At 42.9% G+C, this 21,447-nt stretch overlaps 1 protein-coding gene across 1 annotated transcript in view; it reads right to left on the bottom strand.

The window, feature by feature from the left end:
* Positions 1 to 4,448: 4,448 nt before the first annotated feature.
* Positions 4,449 to 21,447, bottom strand: part of MAP3K5 (mitogen-activated protein kinase kinase kinase 5) — a 227,557-nt gene continuing 210,558 nt past the window's right edge. Inside the window, exons 25-30 of the mRNA XM_038766261.1 lie at positions 18,012 to 18,117; positions 12,268 to 12,511; positions 8,519 to 8,631; positions 6,940 to 7,052; positions 5,863 to 5,939; positions 4,449 to 5,339 (exon numbers count right to left, since the gene is read on the bottom strand). Coding sequence (XP_038622189.1) covers positions 5,279 to 5,339; positions 5,863 to 5,939; positions 6,940 to 7,052; positions 8,519 to 8,631; positions 12,268 to 12,511; positions 18,012 to 18,117 — 714 coding nt within the window. The 3' untranslated portion in view covers positions 4,449 to 5,278. The remainder of the gene's footprint in view (positions 5,340 to 5,862; positions 5,940 to 6,939; positions 7,053 to 8,518; positions 8,632 to 12,267; positions 12,512 to 18,011; positions 18,118 to 21,447) is intronic.

The raw sequence follows: 21,447 nt of genomic DNA, 5'->3' as shown, positions 1-21,447 counted from the left end.
GTTCAAAGCACTGGGGTAGATACAAGGTTATCAGGTTGTCCCACGTGGGGCTCACAGTCTTAGTCCCCATTTTATTCCCAGACTGAGCCCCCTCTTTCCTCTCCCCCTCCCCATCCACCCCGCCTTACCTCCTTCCCCTCCCCACAGCACCTGTATATATGTTTGTACATATTTATTACTCCATTTTATTTGTACATATTTATTCTATTTATTTTATTTGGTTAATATGTTTTGTTTTGTTGTCTGTCTCCCCCTTCTAGACTGTGAGCCCGCTGTTGGGTAGGGACCGTCTCTATATGTTGCCAACTTGTACTTCCCAAACGTTTAGTACAGTGCTCTGCACACAGTAAGCGCTCAATAAAAACGATTGAATGAATGAATGAACTGAGGCCCAGAGAAGTTAAGTGACTTGCCCAAAGTCACACAGCTGACAAGTGGCAGAGCCAGGATTCAAACCCATGAACTCTGACTCCCAAGCCCGGGCTCTTTCCACTAAGCCAGGCTGCTGATTTGAGGACCTCCCGATGGAAGTGGCAGTGAGGGTGGTAGTCAGAGGTAACTTAGCCCAGCGGAGCTTGGGGAGGACTGTCAGGGAGGAGGAGTCCAGCTCTGACCTCTACGACAGTCCTTCCCTAAGCCACCCTGATCCTATTGGGATGGTCAGTAGGACGGATGTAGGCTCCCCCTGGCCTGGAATGCCCTCCCTCTGCCCCTCCGCCAAGCTAGCTCTCTTCCTCCCTTCAAAGCCCTTCTGAGAGCTCACCTCCTCCAGGAGGCCTTCCCAGACTGAGCCCCCCCCTTTCCTCTCCCCCCCCACCCCCCCACCCTACCTCATTCCCCTCCCCACAGCACCTGTATATGTTTGTACAGATTTATTACTCTATTTTACTTGTACATATTTACTATTCTATTTATTTTGTGAATGATGTTCATCTAGCTTTACTTCTATTTATTCTGATGACTTGACACCAGTCCATGTGTTCTGTTTTGTTGTCTGTCTCCCCCTTCTAAACTGTGAGCCCGTTGTTGGGTAGGAACTGTCTCTATATGTTGCCAACTTGTACTTCCCAAGCTCTTTGTACAATGCTCTGCACACAGTAGGCGCTCAATAAATACGATTGAATGAATGATGAGATAATCGGTGGTATTTATTGAGTGCTGTGCACAGAACACTGTACTATCGCTTGAGAGAGGACAATATAACAGACCAAAGTCAGAGGCGTGGGTTCTAATCCCAGCTCCGTCACTTGTCAGCTGTGTGACCTTGGGCGAGTCACTTAACTTCTCTGGGCCTCAGTTCCCTCATCTGTAAAATGGGGATTAAGACTGAACCCCACGTGGGACAACCTGATAACCTTGTATCTACCCCAGTGCTTAGAACAGTGCTTGGCACATAGTAAGCACTTAAAAACCATTATTATTATTATTATTATTATTATAATGATCCCTGCTCTCAAGGACCTTACTGTTCAGATAGAAAAGTTAGAAAACAAACAAAGGAAGCTGTAATATAACTAGGGAAGGTATAAAAAATGGCAATCAAGATGATCAGAGGGATGGACCGACCTCCATATGAAGATTTTAGACTGTGAGCCCACTCTTTTAGACTATGAGCCCACTGTTGGGTAGGGACTGTCTCTGTATGTTGCCAACTTGTACTTCCCAAGCGCTTAGTACAGTGCTCTGCACACAGTAAGTGCTCAATAAATACGATTGATGAGGACTGGCTGATGGGGACAAGATGGACGTCAACAGAATCAAGAGGGGTGCGCATAGGGCAAACCTGGAATTGTTGTTCACCAACAATAATCGAGAAACCCATGGCCTTATAACTGACCTATCTTGATAACTAACATGGTAAATGCAAACTTTCACCTACTTTGGATTTTTTTTTAACGAGGGTTTCTTCCATCCAGCACTGAGGTGGAAGAGTCAGACAAGTGTCAAACTATATGTATATATGTTTGTAAATATTTATTACTCTATTTATTTTATTTATTTTACTTGTACATATCTATTCTATTTATTTTATTTTGTTAGTATGTTTGGTTTTGTTCTCTGTCTCCCCCTTTTAGACTGTGAGCCCACTGTTGGGTAGGGACTATCTCTATATGTTGCCAATTTGTACTTCCCAAGCGCTTAGTACAGTGCTCTGCACATAGTAAGCGCTCAATAAATACGATTGATGATGAAATAAACTCCTCCAGCAGGCCAGTAGAAACCAACAGGATGTTGTTCCGTGAACGATATAATGCATCGTACAAGTGGAAACAGCATACGGAAGAAAACAGGGGAGTGTTCCAGTTCTGCCTGGTTGAGCACACACCCACAGTTTTGGCTGGCAGAGCACAACTTGAGTTAAGACGTTTAGGAGTTTAACCCTTTTGTGGATGTCTGCAGTTCCGTGTTTTGAAAGCTACTTCATTATAGAGACATGATTCCGTAGTTGTGAATGCTTCTGGCAGAGAAGATGGTATGATTTCATCCTGTGATGAATAATTTTTGAGCACACCAATCATACTGTCTGGCTGACATTTTCCTACAGCACTGTGAAAATAAATACACTGAGCAGGCTTATGTGCCTGAATGCTAAGGAGAGGAAAAGTCCACGAGCACTGGAGATGGCAGAAGGGAAGATACAGCTCTAGATTCTAGTTGGGAAATAAATCGAGGATGGCTTGTTGGAGGAGGTGGGAATGTGGGCAATGCTATGATCTGCCTGACATTAAGGCAGGAATTATTTATTTTTTTTTATGGTATTTCTTTAATGCTCATTATATGCCAGGCACTGTACAAAGCTCTGGGGTGGATACAAGCTAATCAGGTTGGATACAGTCCACGTCCCCACATGGGGCTCAGAGTCTCAATCCCCATTTTACAGATGAGATGACTGAGGTACAGAGGAATGACTTGCCCAAGGTCACACAGCAGACAAGCAGAGTAGCCGGGGTTAGAACCTAGGTCCTTCTGACTCAGGCCTGGGCTCTACCCACTAGACAATGAAGTGTGAGGAACTGTACGTTTCCTTCAGTGGATGAGAGCAGAGTCCCCTCCCCCGTATTCTCTCTAGTTTTTTCCAGGCTTCCCAGCAGGACATAAGAAGCAGCGTGGCTCAGTGGAAAGAGCCTGGGCTTTGGAGTCAGAGGTCATGGGTTCAAATCCCTGCTCCGCCACTTGTCAGCTGTGTGACTTTGGGCAAGTCACTTAACTTCCCTGTGCCTCATCTGTAAAATGGGGATTAAGACTGTGAGCCCCCTGTGGGACAACCTGATCACCTTGTAAACTCCCCAGCGCTTAGAACAGTGCTTTGCACATAGTAAGCGCTTAATAAATGTCATCATTATTATTATTATTAAGTGGCTGGCAGCCCACGGGGTCCATTGTTGACCAGTGACATCCAGCAGCGAAGGTTTTGCTCACTGGATGAGCTCAGAAAAACTGCTGGGCCTGCAGATGCAAATAGCTGAAAACACAGTTTGAAAATAGAGCCCGAGCAAGAAAAACTCAGTCACTTTGCACAGATTTGGATTGTCTCCTTGCAGAATGCATCCCCTAAATACAACAATGGTAGGGTAGACTTCACTGAAGAACTATGGGACAAAGTAAATATGAAGGTCAGGAATAGCATCGATTAAAAACTCCGGCTAGATCATGATATTTATTAAGTGCTTATTAGGTACTAAGCCAGGGCTCTCTACAAAGTAACCAGAACCAAGGAGCAGCGGGCCTGGGAGAAAGAGGACCTGAGTTCTAATCCCAGTTCCGCCACTTACCTGCTGTGTGACCTTAGGCAAGTCACTTCACTTCTCTGTGCCTCAGTTCCCTCATCTGCCAAATGGGGATTCGATATCTGTTCTCCCTCCTTCTTAGATTCAGAGCCCCAGGAGGGGCCTGATTATCTTGTTTGCCCCAGTGCTTAGTAGAGTGCTTGGCACATAATAAGTGCTTAACCATACCACAGTTATCTGACACTGGGCCTGTTCCACGTGGGGCTCATGATATAAGAGGTAGCGAGAGTACGTATCTTATCCCCATTTTACAATCCCTTCTAGACTGTGAGCCCACTGTTGGGTAGGAACCGTCTCTATATGTTGCCAACTTGTACTTCCCAAGTGCTTAGTACAGTGCTCTGCACATAGTAAGCGCTCAATAAATACGATTGAATGAATGAATGAATGATGAAGAAACTGAGGCCTAAAAAGGAGCAAGTAATTTGCCCAGGTTCAGGTAGCATGTCAGTGGGAGGGTTGGGATTAGAATGCAGGTCTCCTGTTCCCAGACAACTTCTTTTTCTCTCTCTTCAAGTCCATTAGGGGAAAACAGGAATGCAGTTGTTTAAAGTAGGCCAGACGATGGGTATGGGTTTATGAAAAGGACATTGGATGAATGACAGACCATCAGAAAAAAATGAATGTGCATTATGACTTTTGAATATATTTTGTTTTTTTGAGCCGTCTTTATTGAGTTATTTTTATAAAGCCAAATAAAGTAAAACTTCATAGTGATACCTTGGACAACAAGTCAAATGCCTTTATAATGTATAACTCAACAACAAAGAAGAATTCATATCAGAATTTATCAAAAAAAGTATTTTTTATATTCCTTTTATTTTTAAGAGTGTATGTGTCACAATAGATAGCTTTAGAACAAGCTAACATAAACTATGATTCAGGCATATATAACTGGTACAGTTCAGTAGTACATGAGCAACTCTAAAACAAATGCACTTTTGACCAGAAACTTAAGTTACAAAAAATATACAATATGATAGCTTTTAAAGACTAATAAGTAAAAACAATTATTCTCCGATTCTGCACATTTACAAAAATAAAACCATGTAAGCTTTACACAATAATGAAAATTATTCATTTTGACTACAGATGATTAGGCTACATTACAAAAACAAACATAAACCTGAAAAGTTATGGTCACATTATGGTTCTGTTCCAGTGATGCACAATCACATGAAATGTTACATCAGTTTTGTGTGAAATTTACATTTGGCTTCTTTAGCTCTAGTTGCTGCAAGGATAAAATATGCCCCAATGTAAAAATGTTCAGATTCAAAGAATTCTAAACATTCCTTATAGAATTCATACGAATTGTAGAAATAAAAGCAGTTAGGAAGCTGCAGTGTTTCTAACATCGGTAAACAAATACTGGATTAAAGTGCAGTGTCTTTTCACCTCGCTCTGTGCTTATTTCAAACAAATGATCATTCTGGGCTGTGTTCATTTTCAGAGTTTCCACGGCGGAAAAGAAACGCATTTAGCCATAATCAAGGGTGTTTTTCCCGATAGTCGGTGATGGCCTTCCAAAGCGTGCACAGCATTCCTCCCCTGTTTAAAAAGGACAAGAGCAGCCACAGATTTTAATTTCTGAAACAGCCAGATGCTTTTCGAACAGAACAGGCTGATCCCTGGTTCACAATGAAATCACGCATTCTGTCCTGTGTCCTTCTCTCTTCTCATTCTCCCTTTTCCACTTCCTTTCCTGTCCCCCCGCCCGCCTCACCCACATTCACAACATTTATTACTTTAAAATTTCCTTTCGCCATTTGGTTTCCCCCCAATGAATCAGACACTGGGGATGTTCGGTGGATTTTTATTTGCTTTGCCTTACACAGACAAAGTGATCCTTACAGGAGACAAAACCAACTGAAAACATAAACAGAATCTGATGGCTGCCCACAGGACGGCCATTTGGTGGGATGCCACCCGGGCATGGATTTTACAACATCTGTTGTGTGCCAAACAAACTTGGACTTTAGAGCGAGGGAGCAAAATTTCCTGGTCTGTTCAATATAGTCTAGGAAGTTCTGGCAGCGAGCTGCAATTAGGTTACATAGAAACAAAATGTTACCTTAGCCTCAGGCATTTCAGATCATCCCTTGTCACAGAGTAGAGAACATCCATCAGTGTGTAATCTTCAGCCAAAAACTGCAGGGGTGGGGGGAGGAAGGAGGGAGACAGAGGACACCCAAGAATAAAGACACCATACAGGACCTTTATGTAGGGCAAAGTAACTGTCTTGGACAGTAGAAATACATTAAAATACACTGAATCAAAAAAGAGTCATTTAATACTCAATACGTCACTGCAAACAGGGAACTCATCTGTGGCCTGTCCAAAAACACTATGTTGTTACATGTTTACTATGTGTGTCAAGCATCAGTCTAAGTTAATAAGGTCAGAAACAGTCCCTGTTCCCCATGGGGCTCAAGCAGGTGGAAGAACGGGTACTGAATTCTACCAACCAGTGTTGGATTTTGTTAGTCTACTTTTTAAAAGCATAAAATTAGTCAAATCTGATAGTACTTAAGTATTGTGATTGTTTATATGCAGAAGGAGATGTGGTAATCAGATCTCTCCACTATTGAGAATTAGGCTGCATAAAACATCGACATGTCTACTACTCTGAAAATGTGGTTTCTTAATAATTGAGGGTTTATTATTCCTGTTACCTATGCAAATTCAGTCTCCTAGACTGTGAGCCCGCTGTTGGGTAGGGACCGCCTCTATATGTTGCCAGCTTGTACTTCCCAAGCGCTTAGTACAGTGCTCTGCACACAGTAAGCGCTCAATAAATACGATTGAATGAATGAATACGGGGAAACTAAAATCTTAAAAAAAATTAAATAGTAGTAGCCAATTCTGAACTGCTGCTTTTTTCAAATAATGTTTTTCAGTCATTTCGAGGTCTTAGTGCAATTAATAGGCACTTCTGGAAAAGATCTAATGTTACAAAGGCATTAAGAAGGCAACAAAGAACCAAGTGATATCCAAATGTACCTGAATTTTCCGTGGGACTGGACTGGTATCGGAAGTATTAAATATTCTTTGTTCATCCTGACATTCTACTCTTTACTTGGTTTTCCACTCAAGCTCACCCAGTCCGACAAAATACAATCCACAGCCCTTCCCCATGCGCTTTTCCTACCCTGTTTATGGTGTCTTCGTCAGCCCCGTTCTCTCTCAGCCAGGGTCTCAGCTCCGGGTCTTCGGCATTTAGGCCCGATGGACTAAAGTGGCACACTGAGAGTCCAGGAATATCTAGGATAGATATATTTTGAATATTAGTTTCCCTTTATGCATTTGGATTACATTTATTGAGCCCTGGAAACCAAGTTCTGAACACCGTGGCAACTGAATCCATGGCCCATTTGGCACCTGGCCATTAAGGGCCTATTTTTTGTTTGGATCCCGGGGATGAATTTGGGAGGATAGAACAGGGCTCTGGGGGAATCTGGTTTTCTAGAGGTGAAACTCCGCCCCTGGTCTCAAATGGGAGTATTGTAAAAAATAGTGATAATAATAACAGTGGTATTTGTTAAGCGCTATGTGCCAGGTAATGATGATAATAATGATGGCATTTATTAAGCGCTTACTATGTGCAAAGCACTGTTCTAAGGTACTTTACTGTATTCCCTTCAACATAATCAAGAAGTGTGACCAGCAGAAACCAATGGTACATGTTGTACCAATTCTACTGGTGACTTAATAGAGCTAATCCTATATATCTTTTCACTTCAAAAATGGAGGATAGTCTCGATTGTCTCAGAACCTAGTAATCCTATTATTTCCCCCCCACTCACAGAAGTTCTTGAAATAACTTGTTCCTGGCCATGGGACATCAACCTCTTCCTCTTTTCTCTCTAAGTCACCTGCAGAAGGATTCCAGGATCTCCTCCCAAGCAACCCTAAGGCTCATCCAAAGGTCTCTCATACCTCGGCTGCAGTGTAGTACTTTCAACTTGTACTTCCCAGGCGCTTAGTACAGTGCTCTACACAGTAAGCGCTCAAGAAATATGATTGATCGAATGAATGAGTGAATGTAGTTTGAAATAAATGACTACAACTGCTGTTTCTTTTTCAACGAAAAGCAGAAAAAATATTAGATATATCAGACATAAATACATCCCCCCATCTTACCTCCTTCCCTTCCCCACAGCACTTGTATATATGTATATATGTTTGTACATATTTATTACTCTATTTATTTATTGATTCATTTTACTTGTACATATCTATTCTATTTATTTTATTTTGCTAGTATGTTTGGTTTTGTTCTCTGTCTCCGCCTTTTAGACTGTGAGCCCACTGTTGGGTAGGGACTGTCTCTATATGTTGCCAACTTGTACTTCCCAAGTGCTTAGTACAGTGCTCTGCACACAGTAAGCGCTCAATAAATACGACTGATTGATTGATTGATTGAAGTTAGCTAGAATGATCTCATGAAAGACAAAGTACAAAAATAATATAAAAACCCAGTGGCCTATTCATTTCAATAATTTATAATCTGGGATAGGAAGATTACAAAATACCTGGTTTAACTGCCCCTATGCTAAATGGCCTTGCTTTCTTCAATAGAAATAGGCTTCCTCTTCAAAGTATTGGCTACTTAGAGAAATGGTGCAAGACTTATATCCTGTGACTCGAGGAAACAAAAACGCAAAATCGTTTGTGGTTTCCTTGGCCTTTTGTTGCTGACCTGATACCTAAATGCTCCCTTCATTTACCTATTGGCTGCGATTTAAGCTTCAGGTGTTTAATTTCTTGATCCTTTTCTTCAATAGCTTGATGCAAAAGAGCTTGGAATTCTCTCTCCTTCCGCACTAATTCTTCCAACAGCCTGTGGAAGCAAAGCATTTTAAATTACAGAAGCCCAGGGTTTGAAGTGATCTCAAAAGGTCATCATATCCATCCCCTGCCTCCATATAACGCTGGGCTTAAAAATCCCTAGGACAGCAACCAAATATCATACAGTTCCTCCGAGGAACCTGTTGTCACCGTGGGAGCTGGCATGCTGGCTCGCTGGATTCAGGAAAATTTTTCTTGCATTCCCTGACTATATTTTCTGGCCCCTCTTTTCTCCCCACCTCCCAAACTTTCCTGTTGGGTCTGAATGGATGGCATAAGATAAACTTGACATAATATCCAGTTTCCAGTACCTAATTTTCCACTCCCCCTAATCTTCAAAAAAACCCAAAACAACAACAAAAACCCAAAACAGGTTTTTTCATTTACATCATTGCAAGGTCAAAAACAGCTCCCCATCTCCTGCACAGAAAAATGAGTAGTCTGCCTGTAGCAGAGAGAAAAAGAATAAAATCATTAACCAGAAACTGTGAAACAGCTCTGGCTCTCTCATTACAAAAAGGTACTGCTCAGACCTAACTCACCGTTTTCAGGGGAATGCTCACCCAACTAGTGAATAGCAACAGCAATAATACAGAAAATGGAAGAGAGGGCGAGAATGCTACTATTAGTGGGGGAGAGAGGACAAGAATAGAACATAATGAGGAGCGGCATGAAATGGCAAAATGCAGGCCAGAGACGAGAGTCAACAAAGCTAATAACATAGTAAACACTGTGTCCCTTCCAGCTGGATGAAGTAGGGGGTGGAGAAAATTCTGGAATAACGATTTTATTTCCGTCTATGCCCCAGTAAGGATTAACAAGTGATTGAAAGACTAAAAAATGAAAGATGAGAGCCCAGTCTATTAAGAGGGTTGGGTCCACAAATCACGGTTGGCATAATAACAGTCAAACAAGTATTTATTTTGTATTTGTGGTGGTGCAGCCTGAGTGGATTGCTCTACTAATTTATATTTTACCTTTCTAGACTGAAATGGTTTTTAAGCTAAGGGAATATACACATGGTTTTAACTGTAAATTTTACTTATGGGTGATGTATTTTTGGCTAGTCTTCTCTTTTCCAAATAAAAAATGGGAATGTTATTACTCTCTACTTTCCTTGTCCTTTAAAACATCCTAATGCTTTACAATACTGTATCTGAACTCTAGGTTATCACATATACATCTCAGTTAAAATTACAAACACCAAAGACACATGGCTAGTGAACACGAACCTGTTTTTTCCTGCCTTCAAAAGGTTAAGCTGCACACTGCTTATCCTAAGGAAGCTTAAAGTAACTTTTAACTGCCCATCTTGATTATAGTAAATTTTTCATTCTAGTATGAGCGCTAGGTCTATTTGCATTCAATTATGGCAGCAAATGACCCAGTTCTGAATAAAACATGAGATTCATGTTGCTTCAGACTAGTTTTAGAAACTCAACAATCACTGGAAAGAAGCAGGCTTGTCACATATCCCGAAAGAAAGTAAAAATGAAAATTATTTCTGAGTAGAATTGAGGCAGGACAGACATACTTGGCTTGCCGCATTAAATTGAACGGTAAAGTCTGATCCTCTGTTCTAAAAATGTAGTTTTTAAAATGACTTCACTAAAAGAAAAAAAAATTAACTGCCCAGCCCATCATAAAATCAACTGCCCATACAGCGAACTGAGTAAAGGAAGTTATAAATTGTGAAGGAACATGGCCCTTGGACCATGCCGACAGTCACAAACCAGGAAGGACCAAGAAATGCTAATAGCCTGGTGCAAGGAATCCAGAATTGGGTCAAAACCCTTACAGGGCCAAATCTATGCTCAATAAATGGCATATCATCTGAACTGCAGTAATAACAATAGTGTACCCTTCCCACAGCACCTGTATATATGTTTGTACAGATGTATTACTCTATTTACTTTACATGTACATATTTACTATTCTATTTATTTTGTTAATGATGTGCATTTAGCTTTAATTCTGTTTTTCTGATGACGTGACACCTGTCCACATGTTTTGTTTTGTTGTCTGTCTCCCCCTTCAAGACTGTGAGCCCGTTGTTGGGTAGGGACCGTCTCTATGTGTTGCTAACTTGTACTTGCCAAGCGCTTAGTACAGTGTTCTGCACACAGTAAGCACTCAATAAATACGATTTAATGAATAAATGAATGAAATGCTTACTATGTGCCAGGCACTGTACTATGCACTTGGGTGGATACAAGCAAATTGGGCTGGACACAGCCCCTTGTCCCATGCGAGGCTCACAGCCTCAGTCCCCATTTTACAGATCAGGTAACTGAGGCACAGAGAGGGGAAATGACTTGCCCAAAGTCACCCAGCAGACAAATGGCAGAGCCGAGATTAGAACTCATGACCTTCTGATTCCTAGGCCTATGCTCTATCCACTATATCATGTTGCTTCTCATAACAGCAAGTCACCAACCTTGAGAGATGAAAAAACAGCAAAACCACTGTAGATATTTTCCTCTCTCAAAAGAATCTCTACTTCACACCGATGATTTTCAAGAATTTGAAGCTTCTGTTCTTTCAATTTACTATCTGTGGGATAGAACAAGCTGCTGTTTCTTTTTTTACTCAGCTCTCTACTTTGTTACAGTGGAATTTTTCTGGAAATAATGCATCAAGGGATAAAGTTTAGGAGGAAACTTCCTGACCACAGGCTGGGGCAAGATGGGTGGAAAGGAGAATTTCATCCAAGCAAATCAGACTTAAATTTAAAATTAGTTATTTGCAATAAAAGAATGTTGTACAGAGTAAGCGCTCAATAAATACGATTGCCAGACTGACTGTCAATCACGTTTAAATGAGAAGAATGAATCAATCGAGTAATCCATGGTATCGTGTACTAAGTTCTTGGGAGTGTACAAGCACTGTGTGGAAAGAGCACAGGCCTAGCAGTCAGAATACCTGGGTTCTAATACCGACTCTGTCACTTGTCTACTGAGTGACCTTGGGCAGGTCACCTAACTTCTTTGTGCCACAGTTTCTTCACCTGTAAAACGAAGACTAAATCGTACTCCCTCCTACTTAGACGTGAGCTCCATGTGTTACGGGGACTGTGTCCAACCAAACTGTCCTGTATCGGCCCCAACGCATAGTTCAGTTCTTGGCGCACAGTAAGTATTTCATGAGAACCATTATTATTAAAATATACTCTAATACATTTTCAATCAATCAATCAATGGTATTTATTGATTACTTGCTGTGTGTAGAGTACTCAGCGTGGCTCAGTGGAAAGAGCACGGGCTTGGGAGTCATAGGTCATGGGTTCTAATCCCGGCTCCCCCACATCTGCTGTGTGAGCTTGGGCAAGTCACTTAACTTCTCTGAGCCTCGTCTGTAAAATGGGGATTAAGACTGTGAGCCCCACATGGGACAACGTGATCACCTTGTATCCCCCCGGCGCTTTGAACAGTGCTTTGCACATAGCAAGCACTTAACAAATGCCATCATTATTACTATCATTTGGGAGAGTACAACGTAATGGAATCAGTAGACACATCCCCTGCCCACAGAGAGCTCACAGTCCCGAAATCCTTGGATTTTCTATGACCATAGTAAAACAGCATGATGGTGGGGGCACTGGTTTAATAAAAATAAAGCTCATACTCACTTATTGGTCTGTATTTTCATCCTCCCCAACTGCACGTTCAATGATCTGTTCGCATTCTGGGAATCATGGGATACAGTTGAACTGAGTGTGCTCACCCCTGAGGTGGCCACAGCATCTTCTGTTAGAGCAGGAGGTCGTTGGCTTGTTTGATTCTGCGGTTGCTCCTCATTGTCATCGTCAACTTCTAGATCTTCCTGGTCGGCTGTATCACTCTCAGACGCCAGGCTAAAATGTGGCCTCAGTTCTATAAAGAGAGTGGTAACCAAAGTATTAACACAAATGTGCATATTAGACAAATGATGGTTCCAGTTTCTGAGCTCACCAACCAAACTTGAGAAAGAGGTTCCTGAAGAGCTGGCATTTGGGGAAAAAGAATGATCAAGGGGGAAAATTGGCAACATAAGCAACACTCCATATTTAGAAAGTATTTGTGGCTTAACTCTGGGAGTATTTAAAAATAAATTCTGCAGGAAATGTTAAAAACCTAGAAAAGGCCAAAACCACCTTCTTATGGTATGTGTTACGTGCTTACTATGTGCCAGGCACTATACTAAGTGCTGGGGAAGATGCAAGCTAATCAGGTTGGACAAAGTCCATGTCCTGCATAGGGCTCACAGTCTTAACCCCCATTTTACAGATAAGGGAACTGAGGCCCAGAGAAGTTGAGTGACTTGCCCAAGGTCATGCAGCAAACAAATGGTGGACCTGGGATTAGATCTCAGGTACTTCTGACACCCAGGCCCGTGCTCTTTCCACTAGGCCATGCTGCTTCATTATCTACTCTTACAAAATCTATCCACTCAATTAATGTCTTTTATTTTCCCATGGAATTGCAGTTTTTTCTTAGACAATAATAAAACTACATACAACAGAGTGAATGCCTTCTATTAACATTAGAAAGGTCTCCTTTCCCAAGCACCAATATGAAACCTATTCTCCTCCCTCCACTCCCTTCCATGCCTTCAAGAAGACGGCTCCCTGAGTAAACACATGCCGGATGGCCAGAATGAATTTTGCAGAGAAGAAAGATCGAATCTCCTAATAATAATAGTAACAACAATAATAGTGGTATTTGTGATGGCTGTGTTCCCTCCTTCCACACTTTCTAACTCTCCCATCTTTCCCAGGAGTATCTTAAGAGGCGTTCTCCTGTCTCCTCTCAAAATCCACCCCAACCCTTCACACCTTATCCAAGCGCTTGCTCCCTCCCTCCTCCCCTCCCAGAAAGCCATCTTCAACTGTCCACTCTCCAGTGGTTTTTCCCCATTGTTACAATCATGCTCATGTCTTCCCTATCCTATAAAAAACGCCTTCCCTTGACTCCACAGCTCCCTCCAGTTATCATTCCATCTCCCTCCTACCATTGCTTTCTAAACTCCCTGAGCGAGTTGTCTATGCCCGCTATCTCCACTTCCTCTCCAATCTGGCTTCCACCCCCTTTACTTGACAGAAATTGCCCTCTCAAAGGTCACTAATGATCTCTTTGTTCCCAAATCCAATAGCCTCTACTCCATTCTAAACCTCCTTGACCTTTCAGCTGCCCTCAACAGAGTGGACCATCCCCTTCTCCTGGAAACATTATCCAACCTTGGCTTCACTCCTGTCTCCTCCTATCTCCCTGGCCACTCGTTCGCAGTCTCTTTCACAGGCTCCTCCTCTGTCTCCCACCCTCTAACAGAGGGAGTCCCTCAAGGCTCAGTTCTGGGTCCCCTTCTATTCTCCATTTACACCCATTCCCTAGGAGACCTCATTTGCTCCCATGGCATCAATTATCATCTCTATGTGGATGACTCCCAAATCTATACAACTGCAGCCCTGATTTCTCTCCTTCTCAGCAGTCTTGCATTACCTCCTGCCTTCAGAATGTCTTTATTTCGATGCCCAAAACAGAGCTCCTTATCTTCCCAACCAAACTCTCCTCCCCTTGACTTTCCCATCACCGTAGACAGCACCACCATTCTCCCTGTCTCACAAGCCCGTGACCTTGATATTATCCTCAACTATTATCTCTCTCATTCAACTCTGATATTCAATCTGTCACCAAAGCCTGTCGGTTCAACCTTCATAACATCAGTACAATCCTCCCTTTCCTCTCTACCCAAACTGCTACCACGATAATACAAGCAGTTATCCTAGTCTGCCTTGATCATCGTATCAACCTCCTTCCAGACCTCCCTGCCTCCCGTCTCTCCCCACTCCAGTCCTTACTTCATTCTGCTGCCTGGATAATTTTTTTTTACGACACCATCCAGTTCATGCTTCCCCACTCAAGAACCTTCAGTGATTGTCCATCCACCTCCATGTCAAACAGAAACTCTTTACCATAGGCTTTGACACACTCAATCACCTTGCCCCCTCCTATCTTACCTCACTGCTTTCCTACTACAACCCAGCCCACAAACTTTGGTCCTCTAATGCTAACCTACTCATTGTGCATCGATCTTGTCTATCTTGCCGCCAATCTCTCACTCATGTCCTGCCTCTGGCCTGGAATGCCTCCCTCTTCATAACCAGAGACGATCACTTTCCTCATTTCAAAGCCTTATTAAAAGCACAATTCCTCCAAGAGGCCTTTCCTGCTTCTTCCATTCTCTTCTGTGTTACCTTTCCACTTGGATTTGCACCCTATATCCACCTCTCCCTCAGTCCCAGAGAATTTATGTACATATCTGTAATCTGTTTATTTGCATTAATGTCTATCTCTCCCTCTAGACTGTAATAATAATAATAATAATTTTGGCACTTGTTAAGCGCTTACTATGTGCAGGTGCTGTTCTAAGCACTGGGGCAGATACGAGGTAATCAGGTTGGACATAGTCCCTGTCCCACAAAGGGCTCACACCTTTAGTCCCCATTTTCCAGATGAGGCCCAGAGAAGTGAAGTGACTTGCCCAAGATCACACAGCAGACACATGACAGAGCCGGGATTAGAACCCATGACCTGCTGATTCCCAGGCCCATGCTCTATCCACTTGGCAACACTGCTTCTCCCAGTGGGCAGGGAACATGTCTACCAACTCTGTTATACTGTAGTTTCCCAAGAGCTTAGTACAGTGCTCTGCACATAGTAAGTGCTCAATAAATACGATTGATTGATTGCTGTCCCAGCTGGGCTCAGGGCAGTTCCCAGGGTGCAGGCAGGATGAAGGTGGACAGGGTAGAAAACAGTCACCAACATATCCACAGAGCTTCTGTCAAACAAGCAGATTCCCAGGCCAAAGAGACCATAATCTCATGAGAAAATGAACTTGTTTGTAAGTTTTTTTAGTCCAGGCCGGCTGAACTATCACAAGAAAGAATAATCCAGCTGTCATTGGTTGGCTGATGTCAGTTATTGTTAATTTCAGTCAAATACAGGATTCTGCCAGGGCCAATATCACCAAGGCCCAAACAGACAGGGTTGATATGACTGAGGCCCACACAGAAAAGGCCAATACCACCAAGGCCCGGATACTTTCAGGATCAAGTTTAGAGGTCTGTTCATGAACTCCAGTTTCTCCTGTCCTCACCATCCAAAACCTACACTTCAGCTAGCCCAGACTCCCTGGTATCCCTCTGCCATAAACCTTTGCTTAAGCTGCCCCACAGGCCTGCCCTCAATGAAAACTTGCTCTTCCCATCTTTCAAAGTATTGTCAAAAAACTCTCCATCTTTATAGAGCCTTCCCAGACCCTAGGGTTACCTAGCCCTCACTCATCACTAACCTCTACTCATTACTTCCTTCTTCGGTCAGTCCACATTAGATAAGGTAGTTTGTGTGTGCCCATCGTGTTCAAACATCACACAACTGTTGGTGAATTTCATTTATGGGATTGGGTGTGGTGGAAAAAAGCCCAAGAGATAGCTACCTATTCTCTCTCCTTTGAGCCTAGACTGTGAGCCCCATGTAGGACAGGGACTGTGTCACTGTGTCACTGTGTCACTCCTCACCCTGGGCTTCAAGGCTGTCCATCACCTCGCCCCCTCCTACCTCACCTCCCTTCTCTCCTTCTACAGCCCAGTCCGCACCCTCGGCTCCTCCGCCGCTAATCTCCTCACCGTACCTCGCTCTCGCCTGTCCTGCCATCCACCCCCGGCCCACGTCATCCCCCGGGCCTGGAATGCCCTCCCTCTGCCCATCCGCCGAGCTAGCTCTCTTCCTCCCTTCAAGGCCCTGCTGAGAGCTCACCTCCTCCAGGAGGCCTTCCCAGACTGAGCCCCTTCCTTCCTCTCCCCCTCGTCCCCCTCTCCATCCCCCCATCTTACCTCCCCCCCTTCCCCACAGCACCTGTATATATGTATATGTTTGTACATATTTTTTTACTCTATTTATTTATTTAATTTATTTGTACATATCTATTCTATTTATTTTATTTTGTTAGTATGTTTGGTTTTGTTCTCTGTCTCCCCCTTTTAGACTGTGAGCCCACTATTGGGTAGGGACTGTCTCTATATGTTGCCAATTTGTACTTCCCAAGCGCTTAGTACAGTGCTCTGCACATAGTAAGCGCTCAATAAATACGATTGATGATGATGATGATGATGTGTTATTCATTCATTCATTCAATTGTATTTATTGAGGGCTTACTGTGTGCAGAGCACTATACAAACTGCTTGGGAAGTACAAGTCGGCAACATATAGAGACGGTCCCTATCCAACAACGGGCTCACAGTCTAGAACTGGGAGACAGACAACAAAACAAAACATGCAGACAGGTGTCAAAATTGTCAGAACAAATAGAATTAAAGCTAAATGTACATCATTAACAAAATAAATAGAATAGTAAATATGTACAAGTAAAATAAATACAGTGATAAATCTGTACAAATACCTACAAGTGCTGTGGGGAGGGGAAGGAGGTAGGGCGGGGGGGATGGGGAGGAGGAGAGGAGAAAGGGGGCTCAGTCTGGGAAAGCCTCCAGGAGGAGGTGAGCTCTCAGTAGGGCTTTGATCACCTTGTACCTACCACGGCGCTTAGTACAGTGCTTGGCACATAGTGAGGGCTTAACAAATACCATTATTATTATCACAGTCCTTATCACACAGACTAGGTGAGCACAACCAAAGTACAGGTGTCCATGTTTAGGTTTCCTGCATGTATAATCAATAGTGATTTTCCTTCCAACACAAAGGGCAAGTATATTTATCTAAGTTAGAATATATGTTTTTGTGTATGAATGCACTTTAGTCTTTTTGTCATCAATGTACAATTTCTGACTTGTCTAGGCCCCTTATGATTAAAAGTAATTTGAAGATAGGGTCTGGGGAACATACCTCCCTTTTAGTTCACAGCCTATACTGTCTGATGCAATGCAGCAATTTTCAACCAGAACGATTAAGATTAGTGCTACTTCACAGAACACTCAGTGGCACTCTGACCAAGCCCCTTTGGTAAACCACTTTATTAAGGCAGCATGAGAGGACTCTCCTTACTCATTTGCTTGGACCTTTTTAATATTTACTTTTAAGCTGGCTGGGTCCTTGTAAATATTGCCTCAGTTCTATCTAGTCTGCCAGGTGTCCTTTCTCCTCCCATCAGAGAGCCTTAGTGGGATAGGACGGACAGGTCCTAGGATCACGTGAGTCGTCGTCTTTAAAGAAAAGATCCCACAAACACAAATGATGCCTAACAAATACAGGTCGTCATCAACTAAAAGAAGGCCAGTTTGGAGTTAAAAGTACGAATGAGCCATTAGGAATCCCAAATCGACAATCTCTAAAGTCATCAACGCTACTATCTGCAGAGTAATAAAATGTGCCTAACCTGGAACCAGAATGGTAATTGCTGTCTGCACAGCCTTTCGAATGATACTGTCCAAGGCAAACATCCAGTGTGGCTTGATGTTATGGTTCCGGAGAACTTTATTGACCTGGAGAAAGAGAATGGCATTTAGAGCTTTTCTTTTGCTAAATTAAAAACATACCAACTGGGCTACTCGATGTTCGCAATTATTGTTTTTATTGATCAATAAGTTCATTTTCTTCCTGAATAAATAAAACCAGGCAATTGTGATTCCCCCATACAAACAGACCAGGGGAGCCATCTGAAATGGAAGGGGGATCTGAACTTTGAAACTTTATAACACAGTTGAAGAAAATGTTATCTGTACTGCGTGTCAAGAGGGATGTGGAAGAAGTGAAAGAGGAAAATTCAAAACATTTTTTTTTAAAAAAAAAGGGTGTAAGGAGTGCTTTTGGCATCAGGAAACTGCTGCTTTTCATTACAGACTATTCTCCAGCACAGCCTAGTGGTAAATGGAACATGTACTGCTTCACTGGCTGGCCGTGGTGGAATTGAGGATATAGATGATCGACGCTGAGTATGAATGTAGGTATGTTCACTGATTCTTCCTGCCTCCCTAGGCCGTGAGACTGGAGGCTGTTTGTCTCCCTCTCTAATAATAATAATAATAATAATGGCATTTATTAAGCGCTTACTATGTGCAAAGCACTGTTCTAAGCGCTGATCCGTCTAAGCGCTCTCTAGACGGTAGGGTGTTTGTAGGCAGGGAATGTGTCAGTTTATTGTTATATTGTGCCCACCCAAGCACTTAGTACAGTGCTCTGCACACAAGAAACCCTCAATAAATAGGATTGAATGAATGAATGAAATGCTGGGAGAATGTTGAAGGAATGCTGGAGGAATGGAAGGTGCTGGATAATCAAAATTTTTGGTTAGCCACGAGTCTGTGTCTGAAGAGTTGTCATCATCATCACCATCATCAATGGTATTTATGGAGCGCTTACTGTGTACTAAGTGCTTCGGAGAGTACAGTACAGCAGAATTGGTAGACACATTTCCTGCCCACAGCAAGCTTACAGTCTAGAAGGGAAGACGCTAATATCATTTAAAAAATTACAATATAGAATAATGATGATGGCATTTGTTAAGCGCTTACTATGTGCAAAGCACTGTTCTAAGCTCTGGGGAGGTTACAAGGTGATCAGGTTGTCCCACGGGGGGCTCACAGTCAATCCTCATTTTACAGATGAGGTAACTGAGGCACAGTGAAGTTAAGTGACTTGCCCAAAGTCATATAGCTGACAATTGGCAGAGCTGGGATTTGAACCCATGACCACTGACTCCAAAGCCTGTGCTCTTTAATTTATGGATATGTACAGAAGTGCTGTGGGGCTTAAGGTAGAGTGAATATCAAATGCCCAAGGGTCATAGATTCAAGTGCACAGAAGACTCAGCTGTCCTAGAAAACAACAAATCAACAATGCATCAGTGGTTTTTATTGAGCTCCTACTGTGTACAGAGCACTGTACTAAGCACTCAGGAGATACCTGCCCTCCAAAAGCTTACATTAAAGCAGAGAAGAGGGACACTAAAGTAAATTACAGATAGGAGATAGAAATAGAGCATGTAAATTGTGTACATATGTGCCAAGGGGGTTTGTGAGTACTTAAGTTCTTAGGAAGCATGAAAAGCAGCGTGGCTCAATGGAAAGAGAACGGGCTTTGGAGTCAGAGGTCAAGGGTTCAAATCTCGGCTCCGCCAACTGTCAGCTGTGTGACTTTGGGCAAGTCACTTAACTTCTCTGTGCCTCAGTTACCTCATCTGTAAAATGGGGATTAAGACTGTGAGCCCCCCATGGGACAACCTGATCATCTTGTAACATCCCCAGTGCTTAGCACAGTGCTTTGCACATAGAAAGAGCTTAATAAATGCCATTATTATTATTATTATTATTGTTATTATTATTGCTACGAGGTAAGGCAAAATGGTGCAATGGAAAGAGCACAAAGCTGGGAATCTAGAGATCTGGTTCTACTCCATGCCCTGCCCCGGCCTGCTGTGTGACCTCAGGCAAGTCCTTTAACCTTCCTGGGCTTCAGTTAACTCATCTGTAAAATGGGGATAATAATTTCTGCTTCACAAGGACGTTGTGATAAAGAGGCAATTGATGAGAAAGGACTTCAAAAAAAAGCAATCTACAAGGAGCAAGGAGTTTATTATTGTTATTATTATTTTGTTTTTATTATGTGCAGAGATTAGATCTTAATCAAGGGTGTTCCCTTAGAAGAGATGTGATTTCTGTAATTCTTTGAAGGTGGAAGAGGAGCTGTGGAGGATATGAAGCGGGGAAGGAATTCCAGGCAGGGGAGAGTGTGAGCAAGAGGCTGGGGGTGGAAGAGAGGAGAGGAAGGCACAGTGGTTGGCTTGAGAGGAACAAAGAGATGGGCTGTATAAGAAAAGAAAAGAAAAGAAAAGAAAAGAAAAGAAAAGAAAAAGCGGGGAAAGAGTTAGTTGAGTGATAGAAAACCAGTTGACAGGAATGACTGTCATTTTAGAAAAATGATCTGGGCAGCAGAGCAGAGTGTGAAGTGCAAAGGGGAGAGACTGATGATGGGGAGATCTGTGAGAAGGCTGATGCAGTGGTCAAGCCATGATACGAGAATCAATCAATCAATCGTATTTATTGAGCGCTTACTGTGTGCAGAGCACTGTACTAAGTGCTTGGGAAGTACAAGTTGGCAACATAGCGAGACAGTCCCTACCCAACAGTGGGCTCACAGTCTAAAAGGGGGAGAAGTGCCTGGAACAGCGTGGTGGCTGTCTGGCTGGATCCCCTAAGTCTTGTGGTGAAGCCTGCCAGCTGACTCCTTGGAAGAACAGTGTGGCCCAGTGGAAAGTGCACAGGCTTTGGAGTCAGAGGACGTGGGTTCTACTCCCGGCTCTGCCACATGTCTGCTGTGTTGCGTTGGGCAAGTCACTTCACTTCTCTGTGCCTCCGTTACCTCATCTGTAAAACGGGGATTAAGTCTGTGACCCCCAAGTGGGAAGGGACTGTGTCCAAACTGATTTACTTGTATCTACTCCACCACTTAGAATAGTGCTTGACATATAGTAGGTGCTTAACAAATACCACAATTAATAATAATTATTATTATCACATGTCCTGGTAGCTGGTAGGGTCCCTGTAAATCCCCTAACTTAGAAAAGGGTGTGAGAGGTACAACTGTTTGCCAATAAACTAAGTATTACACTTCACCCGTGCCTAACCTAAGACAGTTCTGCTCCTCGAGCATCAATCAAATCATCAATCAATGGTCTTCTCTGAGCACTTACTCTGTGCAGAGCACTGTACTAAGTACTTGGGAGAGTGGCTCAGTGGAAAGAGCATGGGCTTTGGAGTCAGAGCTCATGGGTTCAAATCCCGACTCCGCCAATTGTCAGCTGTGTGACTTTGGGC

Source organism: Tachyglossus aculeatus, chromosome 2 (genome assembly GCF_015852505.1).
Source record: "Tachyglossus aculeatus isolate mTacAcu1 chromosome 2, mTacAcu1.pri, whole genome shotgun sequence".
Classification (NCBI taxonomy): Eukaryota; Metazoa; Chordata; class Mammalia; order Monotremata; family Tachyglossidae; genus Tachyglossus; species Tachyglossus aculeatus.
Note: the sequence above shows the minus strand (reverse complement) of the source record. Positions and strands in the feature narration are given on the sequence as shown.